Source organism: Microplitis demolitor, chromosome 3, assembly GCF_026212275.2.
Source record: "Microplitis demolitor isolate Queensland-Clemson2020A chromosome 3, iyMicDemo2.1a, whole genome shotgun sequence".
Lineage (NCBI taxonomy): Eukaryota > Metazoa > Arthropoda > Insecta > Hymenoptera > Braconidae > Microplitis > Microplitis demolitor.
The window spans coordinates 2822388-2846494 of NC_068547.1; the positions used below are offsets into that span (position 1 = coordinate 2822388).

The following is a 24107-nucleotide window of genomic DNA, read 5'->3' on the forward strand; positions in this document are numbered from 1 at the left end:
TATATATATATATATATATATATATATATATATATATATTAAGTATTTATTGATTAAAATTAAAACATACCGAGTGTTATGTCAAAGTAATTGCGAAATAGAATAAATAATAATAATTAAATGACAGTAAAAAAAGTTTGGTGTAATATTACTATTACATATAAAAAAAAGTATGTGTGCGTATTTATATACATATATATATTTATCTACAGGTAAATCGACATAATAATTGCCGCACCTCGAAATATCAGCCCCACTCGGAAGCAACAAGCACCTGTTGCCGAACGCCTACCTGTTTCACTTGTGTACTCTATGCTGTGTAACGTTGGATCAGTGGATCCCCTCGACCCTCTGCTCAGCTGTATCTGTATGATACCGGAGCTACAACACTAGGACTTGCTAGAGGTGGCTGGAGGAGGTGGACTGGCTGGAGGCAGCGAGACCTCCGCTTCTGTCAGTCAGAGTCTGAGTGGAGAGTCAAGTCAGTACGACCGAGTACGTCGTAGTCTCATGCAGTTCCTCGTGTCTGAAGGATAATATGCATTAGCTCCGACGTGGCATTAATACTTTAACTCGTAATTATAAATAATTTCATTATTTAAATTTTTTTGGATTAATCTAAACAAATATTATTTGATTGCGTGAAATGTATCAGTAGCACGCAGGAATTCGTAACTGATAATGCGAGGACAGTGATATTAACTCATGTGATATTGTTTGAATATTATCGTGTTTGGTTGTATTGAGTACATAGTTATTTTCAGTGGACAAGTGTGCAAATATTCATCGATATCAATATGACTTTATATTTTTAATGATAATATTTACCAAGACGACGACGAATCACCGGAATGGCGGAAGAGACTGATCAGGGTTCGCTCTGCTATGGACCTGGCAGCATTGCTGGAGCTGTTATTGGAACATTTTTAATAACAATTCTTATTTTTGCTGTTGTTGTTTTTCTGTACCGCCAATGGCGCAAGCACAAGGGTAAGGATATAATTATCAACATAAATTATTTAACCAAACAGATAATAATTATAAAATATATTATGTACTGCAGTATGTTATGTAAAGAAAAAATAAGTAGTTGCTGGTCTGGTGAAATATTTAAATGCACAATATTTTAGCGCAATTATATACGACGTCAACCGTTGGTGCGGTACGTAAGAAATAAATAACTACTGCTGGTGTCGTACTTTAGACAGTTCAAGGATTTAAAAAATTTTTTAGCGGCACCTGAGCATTGAGAAAAGTATACTTTTATTTTAAATTTAAATTTAAAAATTGCAAGTTTAATTGCGAGTCATGTTTTTGGTGTCATGCCATTGATTGCCGGAAAATTTTTTACGCAATTTTAAAAATCCATTAGCTGCTTACGGCAGGACGATTGTAATGTTGATAAAATATAAGTTGCGTATTTATATTTAATTGTTTGTGAATGCCAGTCGCGTTTCTCGATTCACGGTCTGTGCGTAAACATAACTTGACACGTATATTTATGTCGCCGCACGTAAAATACCTGAGTTTCTGTTGATCCTAGGGTTTACATCAGTGTTTAGTTCACAAACAGGGTTTACATCAGTGTTTAGTTCACATACACAAACATATCATATATATACATATGTATATATAATATAGACTGTGTGAATAAAAGCGTTGCGCTTCGATGAACGTTCAGAGCTCCGATTTCCACTGCACAGATTGGAATCTTCAGTAGCACGCATTTGCCATGGGTATATATATATATATATATACATATATGTAGATAATACTGAAGAAGATTTCAAGATATAATTTACAATCGCTATAGATTTCAGTGGGTAATAATATTCGAGTGAAAATGATCCTTGGCAATGGGATATTAAAATGCTCCAGTAAATATCTAAATAATATGATAGATATTATTGCTGTGAGCTCTACTGAGTGTTGATGCTGCTGAATATCATTAACTTTTATTCGCGTATAAAGTGCTATCAGCCTGGGTTTAGTATTGGCCTTGCAAACAACTGCAAACAAATTAATTCAAGTATTTTTCCATGTACATGCAAATAGCGCGTTAATGTCGGAAGACTCCAATTATAAAGGTTTTATCTACCGAAGCTCAGTACCCAAGTTTATATCTTAGCTACTCAAACTCCGCTCGTAAGAGTTCTGCTGCAGCATGGATTTGAGTAGCAGCAAACGAGGCCTTACTAGTACACACCAGGAAAGTGAAATGTGTTTAAGAATTTGAGGTATTTTCCCATTTCCCCTCTCAGCTCCTCCCTCTTCTCGGGGAAATATTACCAAGACCGCGTGTTCAATCATTAAAAGCCCATTTATTTAGTACTTTACACTGAAAAAATAAAAAACCCAGGATTTATACCTGTATATTTTTCACTCAAGGAATTTAACTGTGCTATCAGTTTGAATTCCTTTTAAACCACATGATATATAAATATAATTTAATAATACCCGTCTTAAGACACACAGGTAATAATAATTAAAAATACCCGAGGACAAAAAACTTAAAAATTAATTACAAAAATAAAAGGATCATCAATCATGCAGGAACGTATATTAGTGGGACATATTTAAATCACCTGGTAATTCACCGTGAAGGTTCATCGAGTCTGCTCTTTTATTTACATTATTGTCAGGTCCCTTCTCTCGATACGATCCCGTATGTGAGAGCGAACCCGACCTTCATTCAATTAAAAATATACCTGATCCATTTTTTGTCCCTTGCGATCTTTTGAATAACAAGTGCACTCACCCGCAGGACTTAGGATCAACGGATTATTGTACATTGGAGGTATATTAGTGCTGTTGAATGTATATATGTATATAAATATTGTATACATATAGATATTGGTTGGCGAAATCGACCAAGGCTTTTAGAAAGTGCGCGGCTGTGCGGGTATATCGGGATATTTGCCGTAAACCCGCTGCCAGGTCGTTGAGTCCGATAGCACTGGTGGCATGCGGCAGGTATGCACCTCAGGGGCCCCTGATGCGTGTGCATTCTCTTATATTACCCAAGAGTATGTATACAACGACGACTAACGTGTACGCCACAGCCAACACAACGTCTTGTGCCTTTTTATTTTATTTATGTTTATTTATTTATTTATTTCTCTGGTTCGTTGGATCATACTCACGCGCGAAATGCGGATGCGAATAACCGCCACCATCTTAAAGAAGTTATCGCGGAGCCAGTCTTGTGTTGATTATTACGTCGAAATATTTTTTTTAACTTTTATTAGTTAACGCTAGACCTTTTTTTTACCTGTCGTTATTTATTGGATTTTTTAGTCTGACATGTGGAGGAAAAATCTGTGGGAAAAAATATTTAATACGTGTCTCGTCTCGACAGGTGAAACCTTATTTTTAAGGTGTACAACACTTAGTCCTCTTCACTTTTATCCTTCTCTACTACTTGGACTTGTTCACTTCCTCCGTCTTCTTCTTCATCATCATCTTGTTCTTCTTCGTCGTAATGTACCAGGTAGCCTGGTCACGCGCGCCAAATACCGGATTTCTGACGACTCTGGTCCACTCGTATTTTTTGCTTTTATATATATTTATTATCATATATATATATATAATTTTTTTTCTCAGACCCAGTCCATCCGGTGTTTCGACGGCTCGGAATTTTTTATCAGATTAATTTCATCTCGATAGAATGAAATTATCAAGACTAGTAAATTTTTCGCTTACAGTGTAATAGAATTTCTTGATCAATTATAATTAATTCATTGAGTTAATTGTTTATTTATGTTATTGTTTGCGTTATGAGATGTAACAAATTATAAATAAAACACGCGAATGTAGGACGTGTAACATAATGAGAATATACCTCCAAGAAGATGTCCCACGCTTTCCTCACTCACGAAGGAGGCTCTCTTAGGAATTTCTAGCATCACTATTACCAGTGAAAAAATAAATATATAAAATATGTGCAATCGGTTCCCAAGCTCATAAGACCGTCTCGACAACGCGTCATGCCTCTTTTCGTCTCATAAACTCATCATTGTTGTAACAACTTTTTGTCTAAGATATATCTATATATATATACAAAATCATCACCTACTGATATCCCTGGAAATCTTATCAGTTAATTTATCAAATTATTATTATCTTGTCGCTCTCATTTTTTATTTTTTCTATAAACTCACACACGTGCTCCGTTATGTTATATCCATATATATCTATATATATGACAATAATCACAATTTCGATATTCTTGAACACCATCCTCACTTTTATCTTTATTGTACGATGAAAAACTCAACCTGAATAGACCAGCAATCAGCTAAAAAAAATTTAAACAATAATTTAAAATTACGTATAAAAGTAACTGCAGATTCCGTAACATTTATATATAAATATACATTTATATATATAGTCGTTTATGTATTTACTTGTATGCATCAGCGAAGACATAAATGACCGCAAGAGTTTGAGAGATTCTGCAAGTTGACGACGCGTGACCGGTCAACTATCATCAGCATAACGTTGCAACAAGTATTTGTTCAAGCTTTGTCTTTTTTTTATATTTTTTATTTATGTATTTATTTTTATATTATTTTACAAAACGCCACACCTTGCATTTTTGCATAATCACATCTTGCTATCACAATCCTCTGCTTATATTCTCGTTAACCCGCCCAAACATCTATATGTATATATACATATATGTGTTTATACTTACACCTATATATAAACTATTAAATCGGCGCTCCCTGTACGTGACAATTAGTTGTTCTGGATGTTGAGCATTGTGCCCTATAACTATCCACAGAGTTCGTGTGGAATTTCATCTCGGGCAAGGTGTGTCTTTTATTCATCACCGAAAAAAATCATCTCGAAAAACATCTGAGATTGAAGGCTGATTAATAAAAAAAATCGCTAAATTTATGCGCATCATATTATTACCCAGTTTTGGTACACAGAAAAAAATGATACCGTCAGTCACGAAAATATTTTGGAAGACAAATATTTTCAGAAATCACGTCAAGATTTTGAACCCAGAAAATTTGTTTTGTTCAGAAGAGATTTCTACTATCTGATGAAATTGAGGTTTTCAAAAAAATTTTTTTTAATCAAGAATATTTACTCTCAGTCGAGATTTTTTTTCTGTGTATAAAGTAAGTGTCCAAGATGTCCATCCATGATAATGTCCAAAAGTTTATCAGAATAACATGAAATAATTTGAAGTGACTTGATTTAATTTGCCATATGTTTTTTTTAAAGTCACTTACTTACTGTAGTCCAAGTGAACGAGGTAAAGACCAAGAAGACTGTTGATTCTTCGCAAAAGGCAATTGCAAACGACTTGCGGTTGGCCTCGCCGCGTTACAATTCGCCGTAAACAGACGACGCAAGTATACAACAACAACTACAGCAGAATTTACTCTGGTGAAAAGTATCGAGAAATCTAGTGGTAATGTTGGTTGCTGGTTGTCCAGTTGTTTGGTCAGTTTATTGAATAGTTAAATGCATCAATAACAAACTTCTAGCTCAACTGATGTAAATTCCATTGAGACGTCATTTCTACCGGTTCTCCATATGGATTGTCGTTGATCCGAGCAGAGGCAGGTTGTCCAGATGGAGACTGAAATAAAAAAAAATAAAAACATTAACGGTCGGGCTGGGAGCTGGTCACAGGTAAGGGAAATGTTTTGAGAGTTGATCCTCGGGTTTTGGATCCCGTGCGAGCCAATACAACCCGCGTTTAGTTGTGTGTATACATGTATATATATATATTGAAGGAAGAAGATGGAATAGGAGGGTTTGGTGGTTTTAGAATAAGGCGCGGTAAAGAGCGAGCAAGAACGATACGAGTATAGAAGAGCGAAGTGAAAGAGGGGAAACGCGAGCCAGCTCACCTTGGCGCCCATGGTATGCGCCCACTGGCGTCACCGTCAACGGCGTAGCCTCGTTCGCCTTACGTCCAACTCGTCGTTATTACGTCCCATCCTTCCCTGACTAATCGTTTATCTTGTTTTCATAGTAAATCAGAGATCAGAGGAAGAGAGTGAGTCAACAATTACCCGAGTTATTTTTTTAATTATCACTTACACGTATGCTCATAAATTTACGTTTATTTAAAATATGTAGTGAAAAGAAAAAAAAATTCATCAGGTTTCACATCAACTTCCAGCCACTTGTTGCGCTGATGTATTGTATTGCACTTGGCATGTTCAAAGTGCAATGCATAATATATATAATATCGTATGCTTGCCGGATCAGTCGAGCATGCAAAACAATAATTATACTGTGACAAATGAAAAAAATTCCGATAAGAACCCAGTGAGACCATAAAAAGAAACATTATTCTGATGTCAGTTTTGTCCTGCCGCTCATTGCAATAATAAACTAATTACCAATTCACACCGTCGTAATATTCTTCGCTGCGTCTGTTTATTTCTCATACTTAGACCGCGAAAAAAAAAAAATAATCTTTAATGTACGGCGTAAAAAATATATATAGTTAAAGTTGAGTAAAAAAATATGTAGAAACGTTGACGGAATATTTAAGCAATAATATAATTTGCATCTTTGGTAAACGTGGATAAAATTTATGTTAAAGAGTAATCTCTCTTGTCTTTCTTCATCTTAATGCTGCTGCTCATCAATCTGTTTTTGTACTTTGCCATCACATCATCATCAGCCCAGTCATCGATTGCGCATACTTGCTCTACGTGATTGGTCTCTCACACCTATTACATAATATGCATATATGTATAAGTATACATATATATATGGTGGTATATATCTTATGCGCAATGCGGAGCCAGTAGATAATAGATCTTACATTATAAATTATAAATTTTTTTTTTCTACAACTAGTACCACGAAATGTTGATCGCTGCAGACTAGACATCATACTTGAGTTGCTGCTATATGATGAGTAAAAAAAAATGTAGGCGTGCGATGCATGATGTCTTGGCTCGAGCTGGCGCGAATAAGTATATATATTATATTATAATAATATCGAGTAAGTATATAAAGGCTCAGGATACAACAAAGTGTACAGGTGTAGCGGGAACGCGTGCTCAAGGAATGCGTTTCCTTCCTGTTATGATGTTGAGACTAAACATGGCCTTGTATGATCCGTCAGATGACGACACAGACTGACAATCAATAAGGCATTGGTTCTTCCGTTTACCTTTGACAATATTCGTGGCCATTTATTGGATCCAATATATCGGGATTTAGGTTCTATGGCTGAGCTCTATTGGTTGTGACAATAATTATTGATGGGTAAAAAAAACTGCAACTTGCTCGTCCGCCCGAGTTGTAATATTGTAGATAAAGAAAAATGGGTTCCGATTGGCTAACTATCGGTTTAGGTAGAAGCCTTGACACTAAATTGACTCACCGCCTCTGTCATGTGAAATAAATTTTATTATTTATTACGTTGAGAATTTTTTTAATGCCGTATATGTAAGTGTCGTTGAAGAAGTTTAAATGCTGAATTTATCACAATGATAACATTGTGTTAATAGATTACCTGATGCATTCTCGTTGTAGAGAGAATTATTACACGGGAGTCACGATGTCAATTGGTATAATCAGACGTTGTATAATTTAATATAACTACACTGACAACGACCACGGCGACTCATTTATCATCATGTGCAATTATTAAATGTGATAATGATTACATTAAAAGCCACTCAATCTTGATAATTTTATTTTATTTACGGTTTAAATTATCTTTCATTTCAGGAAATCATTTGGTCTTGGTAACGGATCCAGAGATTGTAGAAGATGCCTACGCATTTGATAACCCGTGTTTCAAAGACGCGACTCCCGCCCAAAACCGTCATATTGACAGACCCTTGTCTATTATCTCGACGACAGAGACTCCAGCCAAGGATTCGACGAAATGGTCATCGCCATGGTCGTCTCTTGGTCTCGGCTCGGGAAACAAACTCGACAAAAGGAAAACTCTTGATGATTCTTGTCTCGGCGTAAGTTTTATTTTCCAATTAAATGAATTTATTATTTTTAAAATTAATTAATTCGTCAATTAATTGGTTGTAATTATTTAATTTTCAGCCAAACGCCACGCGAATTAGCGTGATAAGTTTGAGAAGCCGAGATTTCACAGGATTGGGTTTCAATGTGTGTGGAAACATGAGAGAAGGTATCTTCGTTAAAGACCTGCTCCATCGCGGTCCCGCCTCAGAATCCGGTCGGATTCATCCAGGTCAGTATATCATGACTTAGTCATTGATTAACTCCAAGGTTTTCTCAATGTATGTGTGCATGTGCGTGTGCGTGTGTGGATATGCCTGAGTATATCTCTTATTGCATGCGGTGAAATCTTGCTCTGATATAATGCGCCGCGTGTTAAATACCATTTAAACGCAGCGTTAGATAAATCGGGCGCAGTAAGTAGAGTAAATCGCTGTTTTAGATTGCACTCATTGCGAAGCCTTGATGTATTGTTGATTCTCTATCTATAGACTTATGAGTATGTACTTATAAGATGTGTTATCCATTACAGGCGACCGGATAGCCAGCGTTAAGATCAGCTTCAGAAGTATGGTTTACGAAGATGCTCTAACTATTCTCAGCTACGCATCGCCCTATGATGTTGAACTCGAAGTTGAAAGTGGCGGTACCAGTTCGCGACCCACAACTTTACTCAAGAAAACGGTCGGACCAACTCCGTCACGAATTTGTCACCCATTGTACAGAAGTCAGTCGATCCCTGAATTTTCTCGAGCTGATAAAAATTCAGCGAAGAGACTTTTCATCGCTGATCCAAATGAATCACTTGGATCAAATTATTCCACGATGAACTCAACCTTAAAGTCTTCAAAGTCGACTCCCGGTAGTCACACGCTTGAGCGGCGACACGAAGAGTCCAAAGGTAATAATCATCATTTCAAGTTTGGCATAAAAGTACTACCTGTTCTTGACGGTACCGTTCACAGAATTGAAAATCAGAATGAACATAATACTAATCTTGAACGTCACAATTCACGTAAAACAGACGTTGATAAAAATATTATAAACGCTAAAAATATTGACGTCATTGACAATAAAACCGTGAAAGATGGAAAAGTTACGGTTGAACGTATTCAGCAACGTGATAATTATTTACCGAAAGGTGAAAGTGGTATCGACGCGACTGACAGCAAATTAATTAATCAAAATGATAAATTAAGTAGTGAAACAGTTGTTATTCCATCAGAAGTACCTGCTGAGGTTCATAACGCAGCGATTGCGGCAAGAAGAAATCGTAAAAGTAGCGCTGAGCTTTTAAATTCTCCGAAAATTACATTCACGGAGAGTTCAAGTGACTTAGAAGATAACAAGAGTCCGCAGAAGAGCAAAAGAAAAGCACCAGCGCCTCCGGGATCTCCGATGAAAGATACCGGAAGTCCAGTCAAGTATGAAAATTCTTCAGCTTCAAAACACGATAGAGAAGATATCGATGATAAAATAGAGAGTATTACAGACTACACTGAATCTTTAAATGACTACGTTGTTAAAGTACGTGATACTGGCAGTGACAATCAAGTGAGACAGCCGAGGTTGAAAGAACGCTCGTCAGAGCGACGTAGTTCTGAGTCAGACACTGACAATGAAGCGCAGGACAGCTTTACAACAATTGAACTTAATCCTGCTGACATTACAATTCATCATACGCCCATACCTCACATCGCAGATGATGATGATACTGATGATGGATACAGAAAAGCCGCTAGTTTAGGAGATTTATCTAAATACGAAGCTAAAAGTTCGTCGACTCTAGAGAGAGCTCAGAGTCTAGATATGACTGACACGTCATTGAGAAAACGTAAGACACCTCTTCCACCAGAGGACATCACTGAGTCTACTGAAGACCTTTCGAAGCTCGATGACATTGACACATTTGACAGACGAAAATTAAAAAAATCCAGCGAATGGGGAACATTGGAAGACGCTATTTGGAATAAAATGGACTCGGATGATACTGAGATAAAACCTAAGATAAGAAAAAAAAGTAGCGGGACACTTGAACGATCAAAATCCGCGGTAGAGATAAAACTGAAAGAAGGTATGACTTCATCTTATGCGACGCAGGTCATGGATAATAATAAAGATTGCAGCATTGAGCTTTATAATTTACCGCTGAGTAAACGTCTTACGCGAGACTTTATTTATGCTGAACGATCATTCAATCCAGACGAGGACAATTCGTTGGCGCGAATTGTTAATAATGGGGAAGTCATTAAAAACCCGAGTTTGGATGAAATTGAATTGGATTTCAGACAAGCGAAACCATTTACTGCCGAGCAAGATGACGATATACCTGTGATTGATGATGACAATTATGATGAAGCGGACGTTAATTCGCCCGCAGTTAGTGAGTCCTTTGGTAAAGCATTGAGATTTTTTGATCTCCATGCCAGTGAGCGGCCCGCGAAAGAAGAATTTAAAACTGATCTCGATAAGAAGACCAATGGTGACGTAAATGACTCATCAATGTACGCAGGCATGAAGGAAGTTAACGAGGAGCCAATGAAGAAGAAAATAATAAATACCAGGTGTCCTTATTGCGACGGAGATGAGAAACACGAGAAAAATTGTTCTTTTCACAGTCATCTGGTGTCTGCTGACACAGATATCACTGACAGCACTCTGAGTGGTCGGATTGCTGATGAAGAAAAGTATTACAAAGCTATTGAGGATCAAATAGAAAAAGTATCTGATGTAAAAATGAAGTCAGCGATTGATAATGACGAAGACATTGACGATGGCTGTGATATTGGTTCCAGTGTTACTGTCAACAGCAAAACCCAATCGCCAGGCAATGATCGGCACAATGTAAGCAACGTAAGTGTATCAAGTGGGGAGAATAGTGAAGACAGTGGTCTAGTTGGCGAATCCGGTGAATTCAATCAACGAGAGACAGACATAAAACCTAATATTTCAAACTCACCACTTAATCAAGATTCGCCGCGTAAAATGACGTACATTACTGAAATAAAAGTTTCACCGAGCAGAGAGATAATTCGTGATAATTCTGAGGATGTCGAGAGTAGTCGTGATAATAAACCCGCTTTACTAAAAGGTGAAGTTACTGTGACGTCAAATGGAAAGTCAATGCCTGGTAGAAAGCCACCGGTACCACCAAGAAGAAGTGATGCCTCTAAAGCACTGAAAGATAAATCGAATGATAAACAGGTTGTTTATGTATCGGAATACAAAACTCAAAATAAAAATATTATCGAGTCTACAGATAAGTTGGACAGCAATTCAACGGCTGGTAAAAAAATAGATCATTGGATTTATTTAGCTGACAATAAGGAACAAAACCCATGGGGTAATGGATCTAGCCAACCGCAATCAGTTACAAATATTTTTGTTGCATCTGGTGATGAAAAAATTTTTCAACAGTAAATTTAGTTGTCTTATTTGTGACAATAGCAATAAAAAAGGCAATGGTCACTTGGTGAATTGCATTTTATATAAATAATTTAAAAAAAAATGGTACGCAGTCTCAATTACTGTAAATCATGTAAAGTAATTTGCATGTAGTTTTTATTTTAAATTAAACAAAAATATGTATCTAGAGTTGAATAAATAACTACGTAAATACTGTATAATTTATATATAAGTATAGAAGAAGCTGTGTGCCATAAAAAATCTATCGCGGCAATTGGTTTCAATAATTTTTCTAATTGACTATTTAATCAAGTAAAAGTTTTTATTTAGCACACAAAAAAGTGCTCATTAATATTCATAAATATATGTAGATAAATATTAATTGATAAAATGTAAAAGCGAACGATCATGCAGTTACATATTTTAAGCACGACTACTTTGGTTAATAATTTAATCACTTAATTTATTTTCTTTTTTTAATTATCCACTGCATTGTTATTATTTTCTTGTCAATCATTTAAAATTAATGATAATCAATTGTCTAATCTATTATATCGTTTGTAAAGTCTTTATTTCTCGTAGTAATTTTATTAATTAATTGTTGGTGCCGCAGAATTTATATTTTTTTTAAAGGGCTGATAATTATTTTTAGTTTAAATTTTATATTAATTTTAACCGTTGATCAATTGTATATATTTATAAAAATACTCAGACTGTATAAATTGATTATTATTATTATTATTATAAATGTGTTAAAATAAAATAAATTGTAAGTAATAATAAGTAAATTTATTTAAATGTAATGGGACAATAGGTATATGTAATGGTATCCCAAAAATAAGTATGTGTAGAAATATTTTCTAAGATAAAAAATTATCTAACAATCATGTTTTTAAAAAATCAAAATATATTGAAAATAGTTTTTTTTTTAATTAATAATAATAATAATAGTATAATTGATAATAATAATCGATTGTTATCAAATAATGTAGCCTGTAATATTGTACATTGTTTTTAATTATACGGTAAATAGTTATTACATTGTAATTACCATTTATATAACAAAATAAATTTTATCATTTTCACTTCGCATTGATACGTCATATGATAATGTCATTAAATTAATTAATTAATTAATTATGAACTATAATTATTATATTTTACAATAATATTTAATGATACTGAAATCAGCCATCTGCGGGTGTCTAATAATTTTTGAATTTTTTTTAAAAACGATACATTTACAAACAAAATATTTCAGAAAATTACACTTGTAGCTTTTCAAATTTTCTACATGTGCATATTATTTATTTTTTTTTTTTTTGAATTAAATTGTTAAAAAACAAATTTGAAAATTGTTTGCTAACTTGAGGATCATAATATTTGAGCAGATTAATTATTCATGTCGCAGATTGCTTGTAATTTTTATTGTCCATCAATTTCTTACCACACATAGCACAAATACTTTTTTTGTAAGCGCACGATTGACAATAATGTGACCCAACTTGGTGAACTTTTTGCCTGCATATCCTACAGGTTTCAAATTTAGCTGTGTAAGGATTAAACCGCGTTTTGTTACCCGACAAAGCCTTGTTTTCTCCAACTTTTCTGCCACCACTCTCCACAGTATTGCGCGCTCCAAATTTCCATGGGTCTGGTGTTATTATTCGTCCGAGTTTTTTTTCACACTTTTCACAAACCATTTTCCAAGATGTCTACATGAAATCAAACATCTAAATTTATTACTTATATAACTTATAGCCAACCTGAGTGACAATGCTATCAGGGTACTTTGGACCCCTTTTAAAGGAAGTAGACTAAAGAAGTCTTTTTAATAATAGTAAAAGCAGCAGACATCTGACATTTTTTTAATTTTTAAATAATTAAGTATCAGTAGAAAATTTTTTTTAATTGACAAGAATTTGAAAATTTCTACTCTTTCAAATAATTTTTTTGTCAGACATCTGATATTTTCTGTAATTTTTCGCCATCAAAAAAAAATTACTGTCTTATCTAAATATAAATTTTTAAGAGCCAGTGTCACCCTGACAGTTACTCAGGTTGATTGTAATTTAAATAATAAATAAAAATATTAAGGTTATTTTTAATACTCACAATTAAATTTAAAAATAAACTTCAAATTTTTTTAAACTGATATAAAATCCCGCAAAAAATAACAATCGAATAAAAAAACTCAGTTTTTTAATTGTTGGATAAATAAAAAAAGTTTGACAACAATGATCCTGATCCTGATCCTGCTCCAACTCCTGGTTCTGGTTGATGAAAAAACAACAAGAGCGACTGCCACCTAGAAGAGGTATCAGAGTTTCCTGCAGACGGTTTCAAACTACAACTGGTAACCAAGATCACTGCCGGCATTTTCTCTCAACCTTTTGTACACATGATATATATATATATATTTTTTTTTTTTATCCGTTTTCTTTATTCGCAGTCAGAGCGAGTCAGAGTTTCAAGTCCCTGTCTCTGGACAGTTTGATAAAAAAAACCACGACAGCCACTGAAAATAATCGTAACAACCAATCGTGTAAGAACTGAAATGCAATGGCGAGGAATGGGTTATTTTGATGTGATGTGAGTGTAAAAAAAAAAAAGTGGCAGATGTTGTAGAGCAGTAGTAGGGACGTACATCTTGAGCGCACATTTATTATTTTTAATTTAAACATTCAGGACCCAGTAGCAGTACCAGTACTACATCACAAGTCAGTGCAGAGCATGTAATTAAATAGTGATATCTGGTGTTAACTCGTCGAGACAAAGGATATGTCCTGGTGTGTCGTGTGTCGTCTTATAGTACATCGAGGTCATAGTTTAACAATAATCGAAAAATAAAAAACAAGTCGGGGCGACTTTCGCTCAGAGGGTAGCTTGCAGTATGCGTAGGGTTTGTGACATCGGATTATTATGGCTGCGGGTGAGGCTGCCACAACGAAGCCTCGTCAAGAGAAACAGTACGACTACCTTTTAAAGTTCCTTCTGGTTGGAGACAGTGACGTTGGGAAACAAGAAATACTCAGCGGTCTCGAGGACGGTGCTTCCGAGTCTCCTTTCTGCGGTGGTATATACACATACACATGTATTTATTTCATTGTTGCTCTTTTTATTATTATATATATACATATATCATATACATATATTGTATAGTCTACATCATAAATTTTTCATACTCTACCTGTTACCTTGACTTGTTCCTTTTATTTCTCATATTCATAAGTACATTTTTAAATTTTCTCACAGCTCATGGTCCCCCAACCACTCATTGTTTACACGTATCACTAAAGTCCACCTGTGTCGCACCTATCTGTTGACCTTGGAGTGTTTGTTATTTATTTATTTATATATATCCCTTTTTTTCAGCATACAAAACCACAACTATTCTTCTCGATGGAAAAAGAGTTAAGTTGCAGCTATGGGATACCTCGGGACAAGGTAGATTTTGTACGATAATTCGGTCTTATTCACGAGGTGCTCAAGGAATACTTTTAGTTTACGACATTACAAATAAGTGGTCGTTTGATGGAATTGACCGATGGTTAAAAGAAGTCGAAGAGGTAAAAATTTTTTATAGTAATTATTGTTTATTGTTTAATTTGAATGAATTTTATTTTATGCACAGCATGCTCCAGGTGTACCAAAAGTATTGGTCGGAAATCGACTTCACCTGGCATTCAAAAGACAGGTAGCAGAACGCGAGGCCGAAGTATATGCGGCTAAAAATCATATGGCATTTTTTGAAGTATCGCCTTTGTGTGATTTCAATATAAGAGAAAGTTTTTCGGAATTGTCTCGTATGGCATTACACCGCAATGGCATGGAAAGACTTTGGAGATCCAACAAAGGTATTAATAAATTATCAGCTTGGCTGTTTAATTTACCTGCTGATTAATTTCTTGTATGTTATTTGTAGTTCTCACTTTACAAGAGCTAGCATGTCGTGCAATAGTCGCCAGAACAACAGTCTACGAGATAGACCAATTGCCTTTACCCAAGTCCATTAAGTCTCACTTAAAGTCCTATGCAATGACGACGACATCGCAATTACGGTGTAATAGATCGCAAAATTCAAGTAAAAGCCTTGGATCTCATCATCGAAAGTTGCGGTTCGTCGGAGCGGGTCACAATGGACTGACAACACCGGGCAATTCACCTGGCAGCATTACTGACTCGCGTTCTAGTTGCGCTGGCCGTAATTCTTGCGCAATATCCTGAGGGTAAAATTTAGCCGACATTCGGTTTTAAAAAAAAAAATAATAATAATAATACATCAGCGAACGTTTTATACATTTGCACTTTGCATTACGCGACAAAAAATATAATTATAATGATAATGATAATATCGAAAAAAGGAAACGAGAAATAAAATATGTGATGCGCAGACATTTCACAATGTGTTGTATTGCGTTATGATAAATAGCAAACGGATACTTGATCTTGTAAGTATGTAATTAAAATTTAAAACACATTTTGATAAATAATTAACGATATTAATTCAAGTGTCAATAAATAATTATCGAATTTTCTGAGGAATGCAGCATTACACTGGAAAAAAATTCGAGTGAATTTGGATTTTATTTAAATTCAAAGTCACTCGGAGTTCCGGAGTTTAAAAAAAAAAATACTCTTCATACGGAGTAAATAAAATCATGAGCTCCGCATTTACTTCACTAATTTTTTACAGTATAATTGCTCATTCAATTATAAAAAAAAAAATAAATAAAAAAGAAACCAGGCAATAAATGAATTTAAATAACAATAGATTTAAAAATATAGGTAAAAACAATGAAATTACAGGTACTTATATTTTTAACTTTTTCTTCTCGGCAGTTATTAATAGTTAAATTACGTCATACTAATTACATACAGATGCTTTTGCATCGGAGTTAATAAAAATGAAGTGTGATGTAATTAAGATAAATTATCAAGATGATTCGTCCGTTTTTATCAAGCTATCGATGTACAACCGGAAATAGTACGATTTATTATTTATAAACATAGTTAATACTAATTATTATTATTATATGTACATATTTATATAATACTATTGCATATATATTTTAAATGTTAAAGTTTTTGAATTTGTTGATTAAAAATATTAAAAATAATTAGAGAGCAACAAGGCACTGCGTACTAACGCGAAATACTTTTATGTATTTAATGCAATTCTCTACTGACTAGTCTTGAATTATTTGAATAATTAAAATCGAAATTAATATTATTGTAATTATCCAAAGTGTGAGTATGTATAGTAATTATTTAAATTAACGTTATTTAATTATTTCGAGTGTACGCAAATTTAAAATTAGGAAAAAAATTATTTTTTACAATCAGTGACTTTACGAAACTAAATCATATATTATTGGATAAAAAAAAAACTTAATTTTTTATACAATAATGATAATAAAGAAAATAATAAATAGATCACCTTCGAGTAAACAGTAACCGAATAAAAAAAAATATAAGCGGCTAGAACTTAGACACCGTCCTTTGTATTAAATTGAAATATTTTTTTCGTCGACAAAATTAACCAGTTCATTGTACATAAAGCTGTAAATTAATATCCCGATTACAATTTATGAAATTTAAAAAAAATATTTTTTTGTGATCAACAAGTGCATTTTAAAAGCATGAGTATGTAATTTTATATCTTTATTATCACTGAAAATGTTAATGAAATGTGATAATGAGTAATAGTTTACTGTAAAGAATAAAATACCTTTCACTTTGTCACTTTCTACGCAATCCCCAAATAGTAGCCTACAGAAGAAATAATAATAAACTTTTATCTTCTTCAATGGACACAAATCAATCTCAGAGTACGATTGTGCCATGAAAAAACTCTATTCCGTCTTTACAAAAATAAAAAGAGAGAGAGAGAATTTTTGAATAAGCTCAGAAATTTAATCTCCGACAATTAAATATCACGATACTGATTGTCGAAATTTATTTTTTAAATATTTATTATTGACGTAAACTAAATAATAAAACGTATAGATTAAAGAAAGTACGGTAGAGATTTGTGTGTAACACGTGAGGACTGATAACTAGCAATATGTTATTTGTAGATTCTTTTGGGTATGTAAATATTATCGATGCCGTCAACGTTTTGACATTCCGTACATATAAAAATAATTTAAAAAAAAAATAAAGAAAAATACTAGCTCGCAAGTGTGTACAAGATAGAGATAAATTGAGAAGAGGAAACATAATACGGTATTTACCGAACATATTTTTGTACATCATGTATAAAGTATGTTACGAAATTTTAAACTTATCATTTAAATAAATTTTTCTCCGCACATTTATTTGTCTAGTAATCTGTTATATTTAAGAGTGGGAGTAGTGACCGAATTTTTTAATTTTACTTTTCTAATTACGTCACAATTGATTAATAAATTAAAAAAAAGTAAAATTCAAAAATTCTGTTTTACGGCCCAGCCTTAAGGGCATTCTCAGACAATCCCTCACTTTTTAAAAATATTCAATGAACTAGAGTTGTCATCATATTTAAATTTTATTAATTCATTCAAAAAATGTCCGCCGCAAAAAAAAAATTAACAACACTTGTTATTAAGTAGGAGTCAAACGAAATTTGTCAAAAAATCTTTATGTCAATATTAAAATTCGAAATGTCAAATTTTTTAGAGTAAAATTTATTTACCAAATTCTGTTCGACTCTTAATTGATAACTAATTATTTTTTTCTCAAGTCTATATCTCAGCGAAATTTTAATTCTTTTTTTAATTAATTAAATTTAAATACGACCATGACAAAAGCCATTGAATATTTTAAAAAAGAGGGGGGGGGGACTGTAAGAATGTCCTTAATAAAAAAAAAAATTCAAGCAAGCTATGGTCAGGTCGGGTCAACTGACTCATATTTTAATCATACTCACTGTCATAAAAATATATATTTAATTAAAAATAATAAAACAAAACAAGTGTTACTATGTATTGCATACATCATGTTACTTAGACCAAATCATTGAAAAAAAATTTGTATGATATAATAATATTATACATGTACTATATTATTGCTACTTCTTATTACAAAATAAATAAAAATAAAATGATATTAAAATTTAATATTTTCATTATGAATCTGTCAAAAACAATTTCATTTTTCGCTTGATCACATTTTGTTTTTTTTTATTCAAACTGTCAAAGTTGTCATCTTTAATAACAATATTTAACAGCAAGATTTTTGTCATCAAAAGAGGAAATTTATTTTGACATGTCGAACGTTGATAAAAAATTAAATAATGTCAACCAACATCATCATAAAGAAGAGAGTGTCCAAACAGGTAATGTCGATGCTGTGCCGCAGTCAATGAAAGAAGTCCTGGAATTAATGGACTCAATAAATCGACGTCTTGAAGACTGCGCCATGGAGTGGCAATCGAAAATTTCAAAGCAGCAATGGAAAATTTTGAATGATAAATCAGCAGTCGAAATAGCCTGGGATCAATCTTTGCTCGCCCGCACCTATTTTACGGATAAAATTATTGATGAAACCTTCAAAAACTTGCTAGCGCATGCCCGATCCTTTATAGAAAATTTAAATAATTTTATAGGTAATTTAATAATAACAATTAATAATAATAATTATATAATTATAAATTTTATTTTTTAGCTCTGTTGCGCGGTGAAAGGATAACAGCAACGCGAGCTACCAAAGACGCGCAAATTCAAAGCAACGTTCCGTCACCTAGAGCTGATCAACAATCAAATGACCCAGTGGTAGCACCGCTAGATCTTTCACTGCTAGATGACAAAACTGACCAGCGTTCTGGGAGACGAAGGAGCAAAAGACTCGCAGCAGGAAATACATCCCGTGGAGTCCAGCAGTGCTTTGCTGATTTGATAAAAGCTAAGATAGATCTTGACACTAAATTTCTAGGATTCGAAGCTGTTTTGAACGGCTCCAATAGCATCACCATGCCTCCAACAGAAAGTGTGTCTTGTCTGTGTCAAATTTGTTCAAACATTTTGGTAACAAATTTTCATAAATAAATTTATAAAATAAATAATCTGAGGACCGGTTTTTCAAACCGGATTTAAATTGATATTTTTAGTATATCTAGTATACATTAGTAATATATAGATATACCAGCAATAATAATTTAAACCCGGTTTGAAAAACTGTCCCTAAGTAATACAGGCAGGAATTAATTGTGAAAGTTTATTCTAGGGAACAGTAATTGATAACGAGAAGGTACTAAAAGACGTTACGAAACCAAAGGTCAGAAAAACTAGCGCGAGATCAAGCGGTAAAAGGCTCGTTAAATCATCAAGAATTTGGAAAACAACTCAGGATAGAAAGCAGTCATTATCTCTTGGTCACATTGACGATAAATCAATTTCACCGAATAATCACAAAGAATAATTTAAAAAATAATTTTTAAATTTTTATATTAATTTATATACCGAACATCAAATTTAAGTAGGTGCTGATATATATCCGTATAATAAACAAACATTTATTTTTTTTTTTAAATATTTTATAAATATCTTTTTTGTTAAATTAATAATATCGTAGCACAAGTAATATTGATTTACAATAAAATATGAAATATATCTATTGCGATATGTACATATATATTATTTGTTTATTATTAATATTAAAAGTATTTTTTATTTTTTTAATTGTACAGCAACTCTGATATATCAGATATACAAACAAAGATAATTCTTTATTTTTATTTAAATATTATCATTAGAATTTATAATAACAATAATAATAATAATGATGATGATAATGATAATATTTAAATAAGGAAGAAGTTATTTAATATAATAACCGATTGCTTTTGTATTCTATATTATGATTATTAGACTAGAAATAATGTCATGTCATATTATCAGGTAATATTTAAATATAAGCTATGATAAGCAAATGAGCTACTAAAAACTTAATATTTATCCTGTCGTTTCAAGTTCGTTTAATTAACGCGTTCTTTAAGTACCTTTTTAATTAGGGCTATCCGAATATCACAATATTTGCTGTATTACGCAGTAGTTTTTCCTCTGCGTGCTGTTAAGACTCGGCCGTACTAACTGAGTTTTTTAATTTTTACTACAGTAATTTTATATGGATTTCAAAAAAAGATTTTCTTCGATCATTCGAGTGATAATTATTCAATACGTAATTAAAACATTCGATTGGTACTGCCCAGTCTTAAGGCCATTTTTAGACAGTGCCCCCACTTTTTAAAAATTTTTAATGACAGCTGTCATAAGCGTATTAAAATTTTATCAATTAATTAAGGACATTCTCAGACACTCCCTCCACTTTTTAAAAATATTCTATGGCCTCAAGCTGTAGAACAATATGAAAATTTAAAAAATTAATTTAAAAAAAATTAAAGCTTAAATTGAAAAAATTACAACGCAGTTACGATTTTGTTGAGATAGATTTAAACAAAAATTACAGTTATTATGAATTAGGATATTATAGTCTACTAAATTTGAAAACTCAAATTATAGAATTGACATGAAAATTTTACTGAAATTTATTTTTCAAATTTCGTCTCACTCCCAACTGTAAGTAATCTTTTTAAAAAATCTCTCAGAGAATTTGCAACTGCGTTGTCTTTTTTTCAATTACTGCTTTAATTTTTTTCTAATTAATTGCCAAAATTTTAATAGTTGAGTCATTGCATATTTTAAAAAGTGAGAAACACTCTGAGCATGCCCTTAATTATAGCAAACAAATTAATATATGCGCATATTCCAAATTTAATAATATAACATATATTTTTTTTAGTTATTAATAATTTATGTATATATATAAAAATTTAATACACAATAATTATTACTAATTCAATAACACAAATGAAATTTTAAATTTAACATGAAATAATCCTCTGAGCAAGTACATACATACATATATATATAAATAGTTTTTTAAATTTGGCCGACTAATTTATAAATTTTAAATATCGTAAAAAAAAAAAAAATACTCAAAAATATAACAGTATGTAGAGTAAATAAGAGTATTAGTACTTTGTTTCAACTGGTACGTAAATTATTGATGAAGGTACTCTTGCGCTGCTCTTATCTATCGTAAAATAATTACTCTGTATATTTATTATTAATAGGCATAAAAAAAAGCAAACAGATCGCATGATTGATAAACAAATAATTGAATCGGGTATAACTTGACAATAAAATCTAAATTGACGTACAGTAAATATAATACAATAAAGTAATAAAATATATATGAAAAAACATTACTCAATTTATTAAAATAATAAAATCTCTTACAGTTTATAATTACAGTGGCGTAGTACGCGTCGAGGCACAAAATTCCTCATCGATATCACGATTTTTTTCTGTTCTCCAATATAAAAAATTCTCAATATAAATATTTATTTTAAATTATAAATTTTTGAAATTATCATTTATAATCAACTCGTAACAAGGTCTTGAACCAAATGAATTTTGTCAATTAAATCTTAATGCTAAAGTTTTTCGAATTTTAATATGAGATCTGTTTGCTTAAAAAAAATAAGACAGAAAACATAAAAAGATGTTGTTGCAGTTTCATGCATCAATTTCACCTGAATTCGTATATCTGTATACTATGTTCTGGGACGTGTCTTAAATTTAAAGACTGATACCTAAAATAATCAATCATCATTTTAAAATAAACAAAACTAAATGCTGATGAGGTCAGTAGTTTTAATTATTGAAAACGTACCATTCAGAACTTCGATGATAATAATAACCCTCAATAGAGGCTGCAGACTTTTCAAAACAAATATAATAAAATCCAGCAAATGATGCTCCGTTAATGTCCTTAATTGTGTGATCTGGAACTAAAAAGTGTTCCTTCCATCTCATAAAAACAAAGTCTGTTCCTTTGAGTGCTTCATAGTCAAATGTGTCAGAGTTAAAAGTTTTTGCATATTGACAAAAAGATTCAAATTTACTCTATAAATAATATTACATATATTTATTTACATATATTACATTTACTCAATATTAGTAAGTAATTACAAAAGGACATTTTTATACGCTCTCTTGACTTTAGTTACCAAGTTCAAAATCATAGTGTAGAGTTAGGGTGCATTAAAAAAAGCTCTAGCTCTAGCTCCTGCTATATAGCAACGCTTGGTTAGAGCTAGAGCTAGAAAATTTCTGAATGCACTCTTATTCTTAAGCTGAAAAGTGAAGAAAATTTTTTTAGCTATAAGGTAAGAGACCCAGTACCCGATCACTCATATATTTGTATATCTACTTAGTAAACATAGATATTATAAATACATGGAATGACCGAGTACTAGTTCCCTGATCAGGTACTAAGTCTTTTACTTTAAAACAAATCTACAATGGGCATGAAAAAAAAATTAAACGTCCTTTTGACTCGGAAACTTGTAAAGTTAAAATGACGTACAAAAATATGTCCTTTTGTAATTAGTACTCTGGCACTTATAAAATCCATACCCAATGTTTTTTATCAACATCTTCATCAGCATCCCACTTTCTCGTGAGAAAGGGATACTTTTTCGAGATTATTTCTCCATCGAAAAATGTTGTAAGTGTAGGAAATTCTTCCGTCAGACCTTTTATTTTCAGGTATCCACACAAGTAGCTGTTTTCTTCATCAACATGCTAATTTATAAACATAAATAAACAATCATTTAAATGTCATTCAGACATTCTTATATATATTATTTATTTATAACTCACAGAAGTATGTTTATTTATATAACACTAACCTGCAAAACTACTTCAACATCATAACTGTTGCCTTTGGACTTCTGTGAGCCTTGGAACCTGGAGCCATTGTAAAGAAGAGACTTAGTAACTCCTGGTTGTTTTGAATTTGCTGGTGGTGGCGGAACGACATCAACTTTAACCGGCATCCTCTCCGTCTCGAGTTAATTACTCTAGACTCTTGTCAGTAAATAAATCCGCATCACAATAATATACCAGACAGTTGTCAGCAGGTTGTTTGTCACTCGTCTGGATTTGATACTGTCCTCTTGATTAATCTCTTATCTTGTTTACGAATATAAATAATTAAATTTTATTTATCGATTTATTAATTACTTTAAATGCCATTCAATAATTTTACGCAGATGTATACATATATATATATATATTGTAAATACTGCCACTCCCAAATAACTTTTAAAATATATACCGAGAAGATAAACTGTCAGTTTTATTATCGACACAAGTAACGTTCTAGAAAAAACTCTGTACCACAATGGAGATTCTTGAATTTATTCCATGTGATTCTATCTTATTATCATTCAAATCAAATTTAAACTCACTCACAAATATTTTGTATACATATATATTTTACATTTGACGTCAAACTGATGATCAAAAGGTCGTTGTGATGATGGTGTTTGTTAAAAATTTATTGCATACCGGATGTTCACATTCGTACGTCGTAATCTCGAAAAATATATATTATATATGAAAACTATGGCGGATTTACCAGAAATTGCTTCAATACTTGCTGATAAATTTTTAGTTCCATGCAAACGTTTTAATTTTCACTGTAAATTTTAATTATTACATCAAAATATATTTATTTATATTTATAGACTGATATTTCTTCATAAGATTTCAAAAATTTCTTCTTATTGCGTTAATATTAATGACAAAAATACGAGCATGTCAGACACAAAGGAGAAGTCATTGAAAATAATAAAAAAAAAGACGGAGAAAAATTAAAAATATTCACAGTGGCGCCTCTTT

At 32.4% G+C, this 24107-nt stretch overlaps 5 protein-coding genes across 8 annotated transcripts; 3 read left to right on the forward strand and 2 right to left on the reverse strand.

Annotated features, from left to right (window-relative positions):
- The first annotated feature begins 280 nt into the window (after nucleotides 1-280).
- Nucleotides 281-11990, forward strand: LOC103576539 (dentin sialophosphoprotein). Its single transcript, XM_008556791.3, has 4 exons — nucleotides 281-990; nucleotides 7720-7964; nucleotides 8053-8203; nucleotides 8504-11990. The coding sequence occupies exons 1-4, from the start codon at nucleotides 852-854 to the stop codon at nucleotides 11389-11391; spliced, it is 3423 nt and encodes a 1140-aa protein (XP_008555013.1). The 5' UTR covers nucleotides 281-851; the 3' UTR covers nucleotides 11392-11990.
- Nucleotides 11991-12304: 314 nt separating this feature from the next.
- On the reverse strand, nucleotides 12305-13668 carry LOC103576540 (cysteine-rich PDZ-binding protein). 2 transcript variants are annotated; one of them, XM_008556792.3, is made up of 2 exons: nucleotides 13492-13668; nucleotides 12305-13091 (listed from the first exon to the last, which is right to left on the reverse strand). In XM_008556792.3, exon 2 carries the CDS (start codon nucleotides 13077-13079, stop codon nucleotides 12777-12779), a length of 303 nt encoding a protein of 100 aa, XP_008555014.1. In that variant the 5' UTR covers nucleotides 13080-13091; nucleotides 13492-13668; the 3' UTR covers nucleotides 12305-12776. The 2 variants fall into 2 exon arrangements, with proteins under 2 accessions (XP_008555014.1, XP_008555015.1); XM_008556793.3 differs by having other exon boundaries at nucleotides 12305-13109.
- A 160-nt stretch (nucleotides 13669-13828) lies between these two features.
- LOC103576541 (ras-related protein Rab-40B) lies at nucleotides 13829-18457 on the forward strand. Of its 3 annotated transcripts, XM_014441221.2 has the most exons (5): nucleotides 13829-13968; nucleotides 14065-14470; nucleotides 14752-14945; nucleotides 15011-15233; nucleotides 15302-18457. In XM_014441221.2, the coding sequence occupies exons 2-5, from the start codon at nucleotides 14299-14301 to the stop codon at nucleotides 15601-15603; spliced, it is 891 nt and encodes a 296-aa protein (XP_014296707.1). In that variant the 5' UTR covers nucleotides 13829-13968; nucleotides 14065-14298; the 3' UTR covers nucleotides 15604-18457. The 3 variants fall into 3 exon arrangements, with proteins under 3 accessions (XP_014296707.1, XP_008555016.1, XP_008555018.1); XM_008556794.3 differs by having other exon boundaries at nucleotides 13829-14470; XM_008556796.3 differs by having other exon boundaries at nucleotides 13829-14452; nucleotides 15302-18455.
- Nucleotides 18458-18523: 66 nt separating this feature from the next.
- LOC103576542 (uncharacterized) lies at nucleotides 18524-21510 on the forward strand. The gene is made up of 3 exons (XM_008556797.2): nucleotides 18524-18964; nucleotides 19024-19382; nucleotides 19582-21510. The coding sequence occupies exons 1-3, from the start codon at nucleotides 18625-18627 to the stop codon at nucleotides 19774-19776; spliced, it is 894 nt and encodes a 297-aa protein (XP_008555019.1). The 5' UTR covers nucleotides 18524-18624; the 3' UTR covers nucleotides 19777-21510.
- Nucleotides 21511-21608: 98 nt separating this feature from the next.
- LOC103576544 (glucose-induced degradation protein 4 homolog) lies at nucleotides 21609-24065 on the reverse strand. Its single transcript, XM_008556798.3, has 4 exons — nucleotides 23114-24065; nucleotides 22839-23006; nucleotides 22093-22325; nucleotides 21609-22012 (listed from the first exon to the last, which is right to left on the reverse strand). Exons 1-4 carry the CDS (start codon nucleotides 23258-23260, stop codon nucleotides 21949-21951), a joined length of 612 nt encoding a protein of 203 aa, XP_008555020.1. The 5' UTR covers nucleotides 23261-24065; the 3' UTR covers nucleotides 21609-21948.
- Between the last annotated feature and the right edge of the window lie 42 nt (nucleotides 24066-24107).

Coding starts and splice junctions, on each gene's coding strand:
- LOC103576539 (XM_008556791.3), top strand. CDS start 852: ATGGCGGAAGAGACTGATCAGGGTTCGCTCTGCTATGGACCTGGCAGC. Junction 991..7,719: donor CCAATGGCGCAAGCACAAGG/GTAAGGATATAA, acceptor CTTTCATTTCAG/GAAATCATTTGGTCTTGGTA. Junction 7,965..8,052: donor TTGATGATTCTTGTCTCGGC/GTAAGTTTTATT, acceptor TTTAATTTTCAG/CCAAACGCCACGCGAATTAG.
- LOC103576540 (XM_008556792.3), bottom strand. CDS start 13,079: ATGGTTTGTGAAAAGTGTGAAAAAAAACTCGGACGAATAATAACACCA.
- LOC103576541 (XM_008556794.3), top strand. CDS start 14,299: ATGGCTGCGGGTGAGGCTGCCACAACGAAGCCTCGTCAAGAGAAACAG. Junction 14,946..15,010: donor GGTTAAAAGAAGTCGAAGAG/GTAAAAATTTTT, acceptor TTTTATGCACAG/CATGCTCCAGGTGTACCAAA. Junction 15,234..15,301: donor ACTTTGGAGATCCAACAAAG/GTATTAATAAAT, acceptor TGTTATTTGTAG/TTCTCACTTTACAAGAGCTA.
- LOC103576542 (XM_008556797.2), top strand. CDS start 18,625: ATGTCGAACGTTGATAAAAAATTAAATAATGTCAACCAACATCATCAT. Junction 18,965..19,023: donor AAATTTAAATAATTTTATAG/GTAATTTAATAA, acceptor TTTATTTTTTAG/CTCTGTTGCGCGGTGAAAGG. Junction 19,383..19,581: donor AAATTTGTTCAAACATTTTG/GTAACAAATTTT, acceptor AGTTTATTCTAG/GGAACAGTAATTGATAACGA.
- LOC103576544 (XM_008556798.3), bottom strand. CDS start 23,260: ATGCCGGTTAAAGTTGATGTCGTTCCGCCACCACCAGCAAATTCAAAA. Junction 23,007..23,113: donor ATGTTGAAGTAGTTTTGCAG/GTTAGTGTTATA, acceptor TTTATAAATTAG/CATGTTGATGAAGAAAACAG. Junction 22,326..22,838: donor ATGTTGATAAAAAACATTGG/GTATGGATTTTA, acceptor TATTATTTATAG/AGTAAATTTGAATCTTTTTG.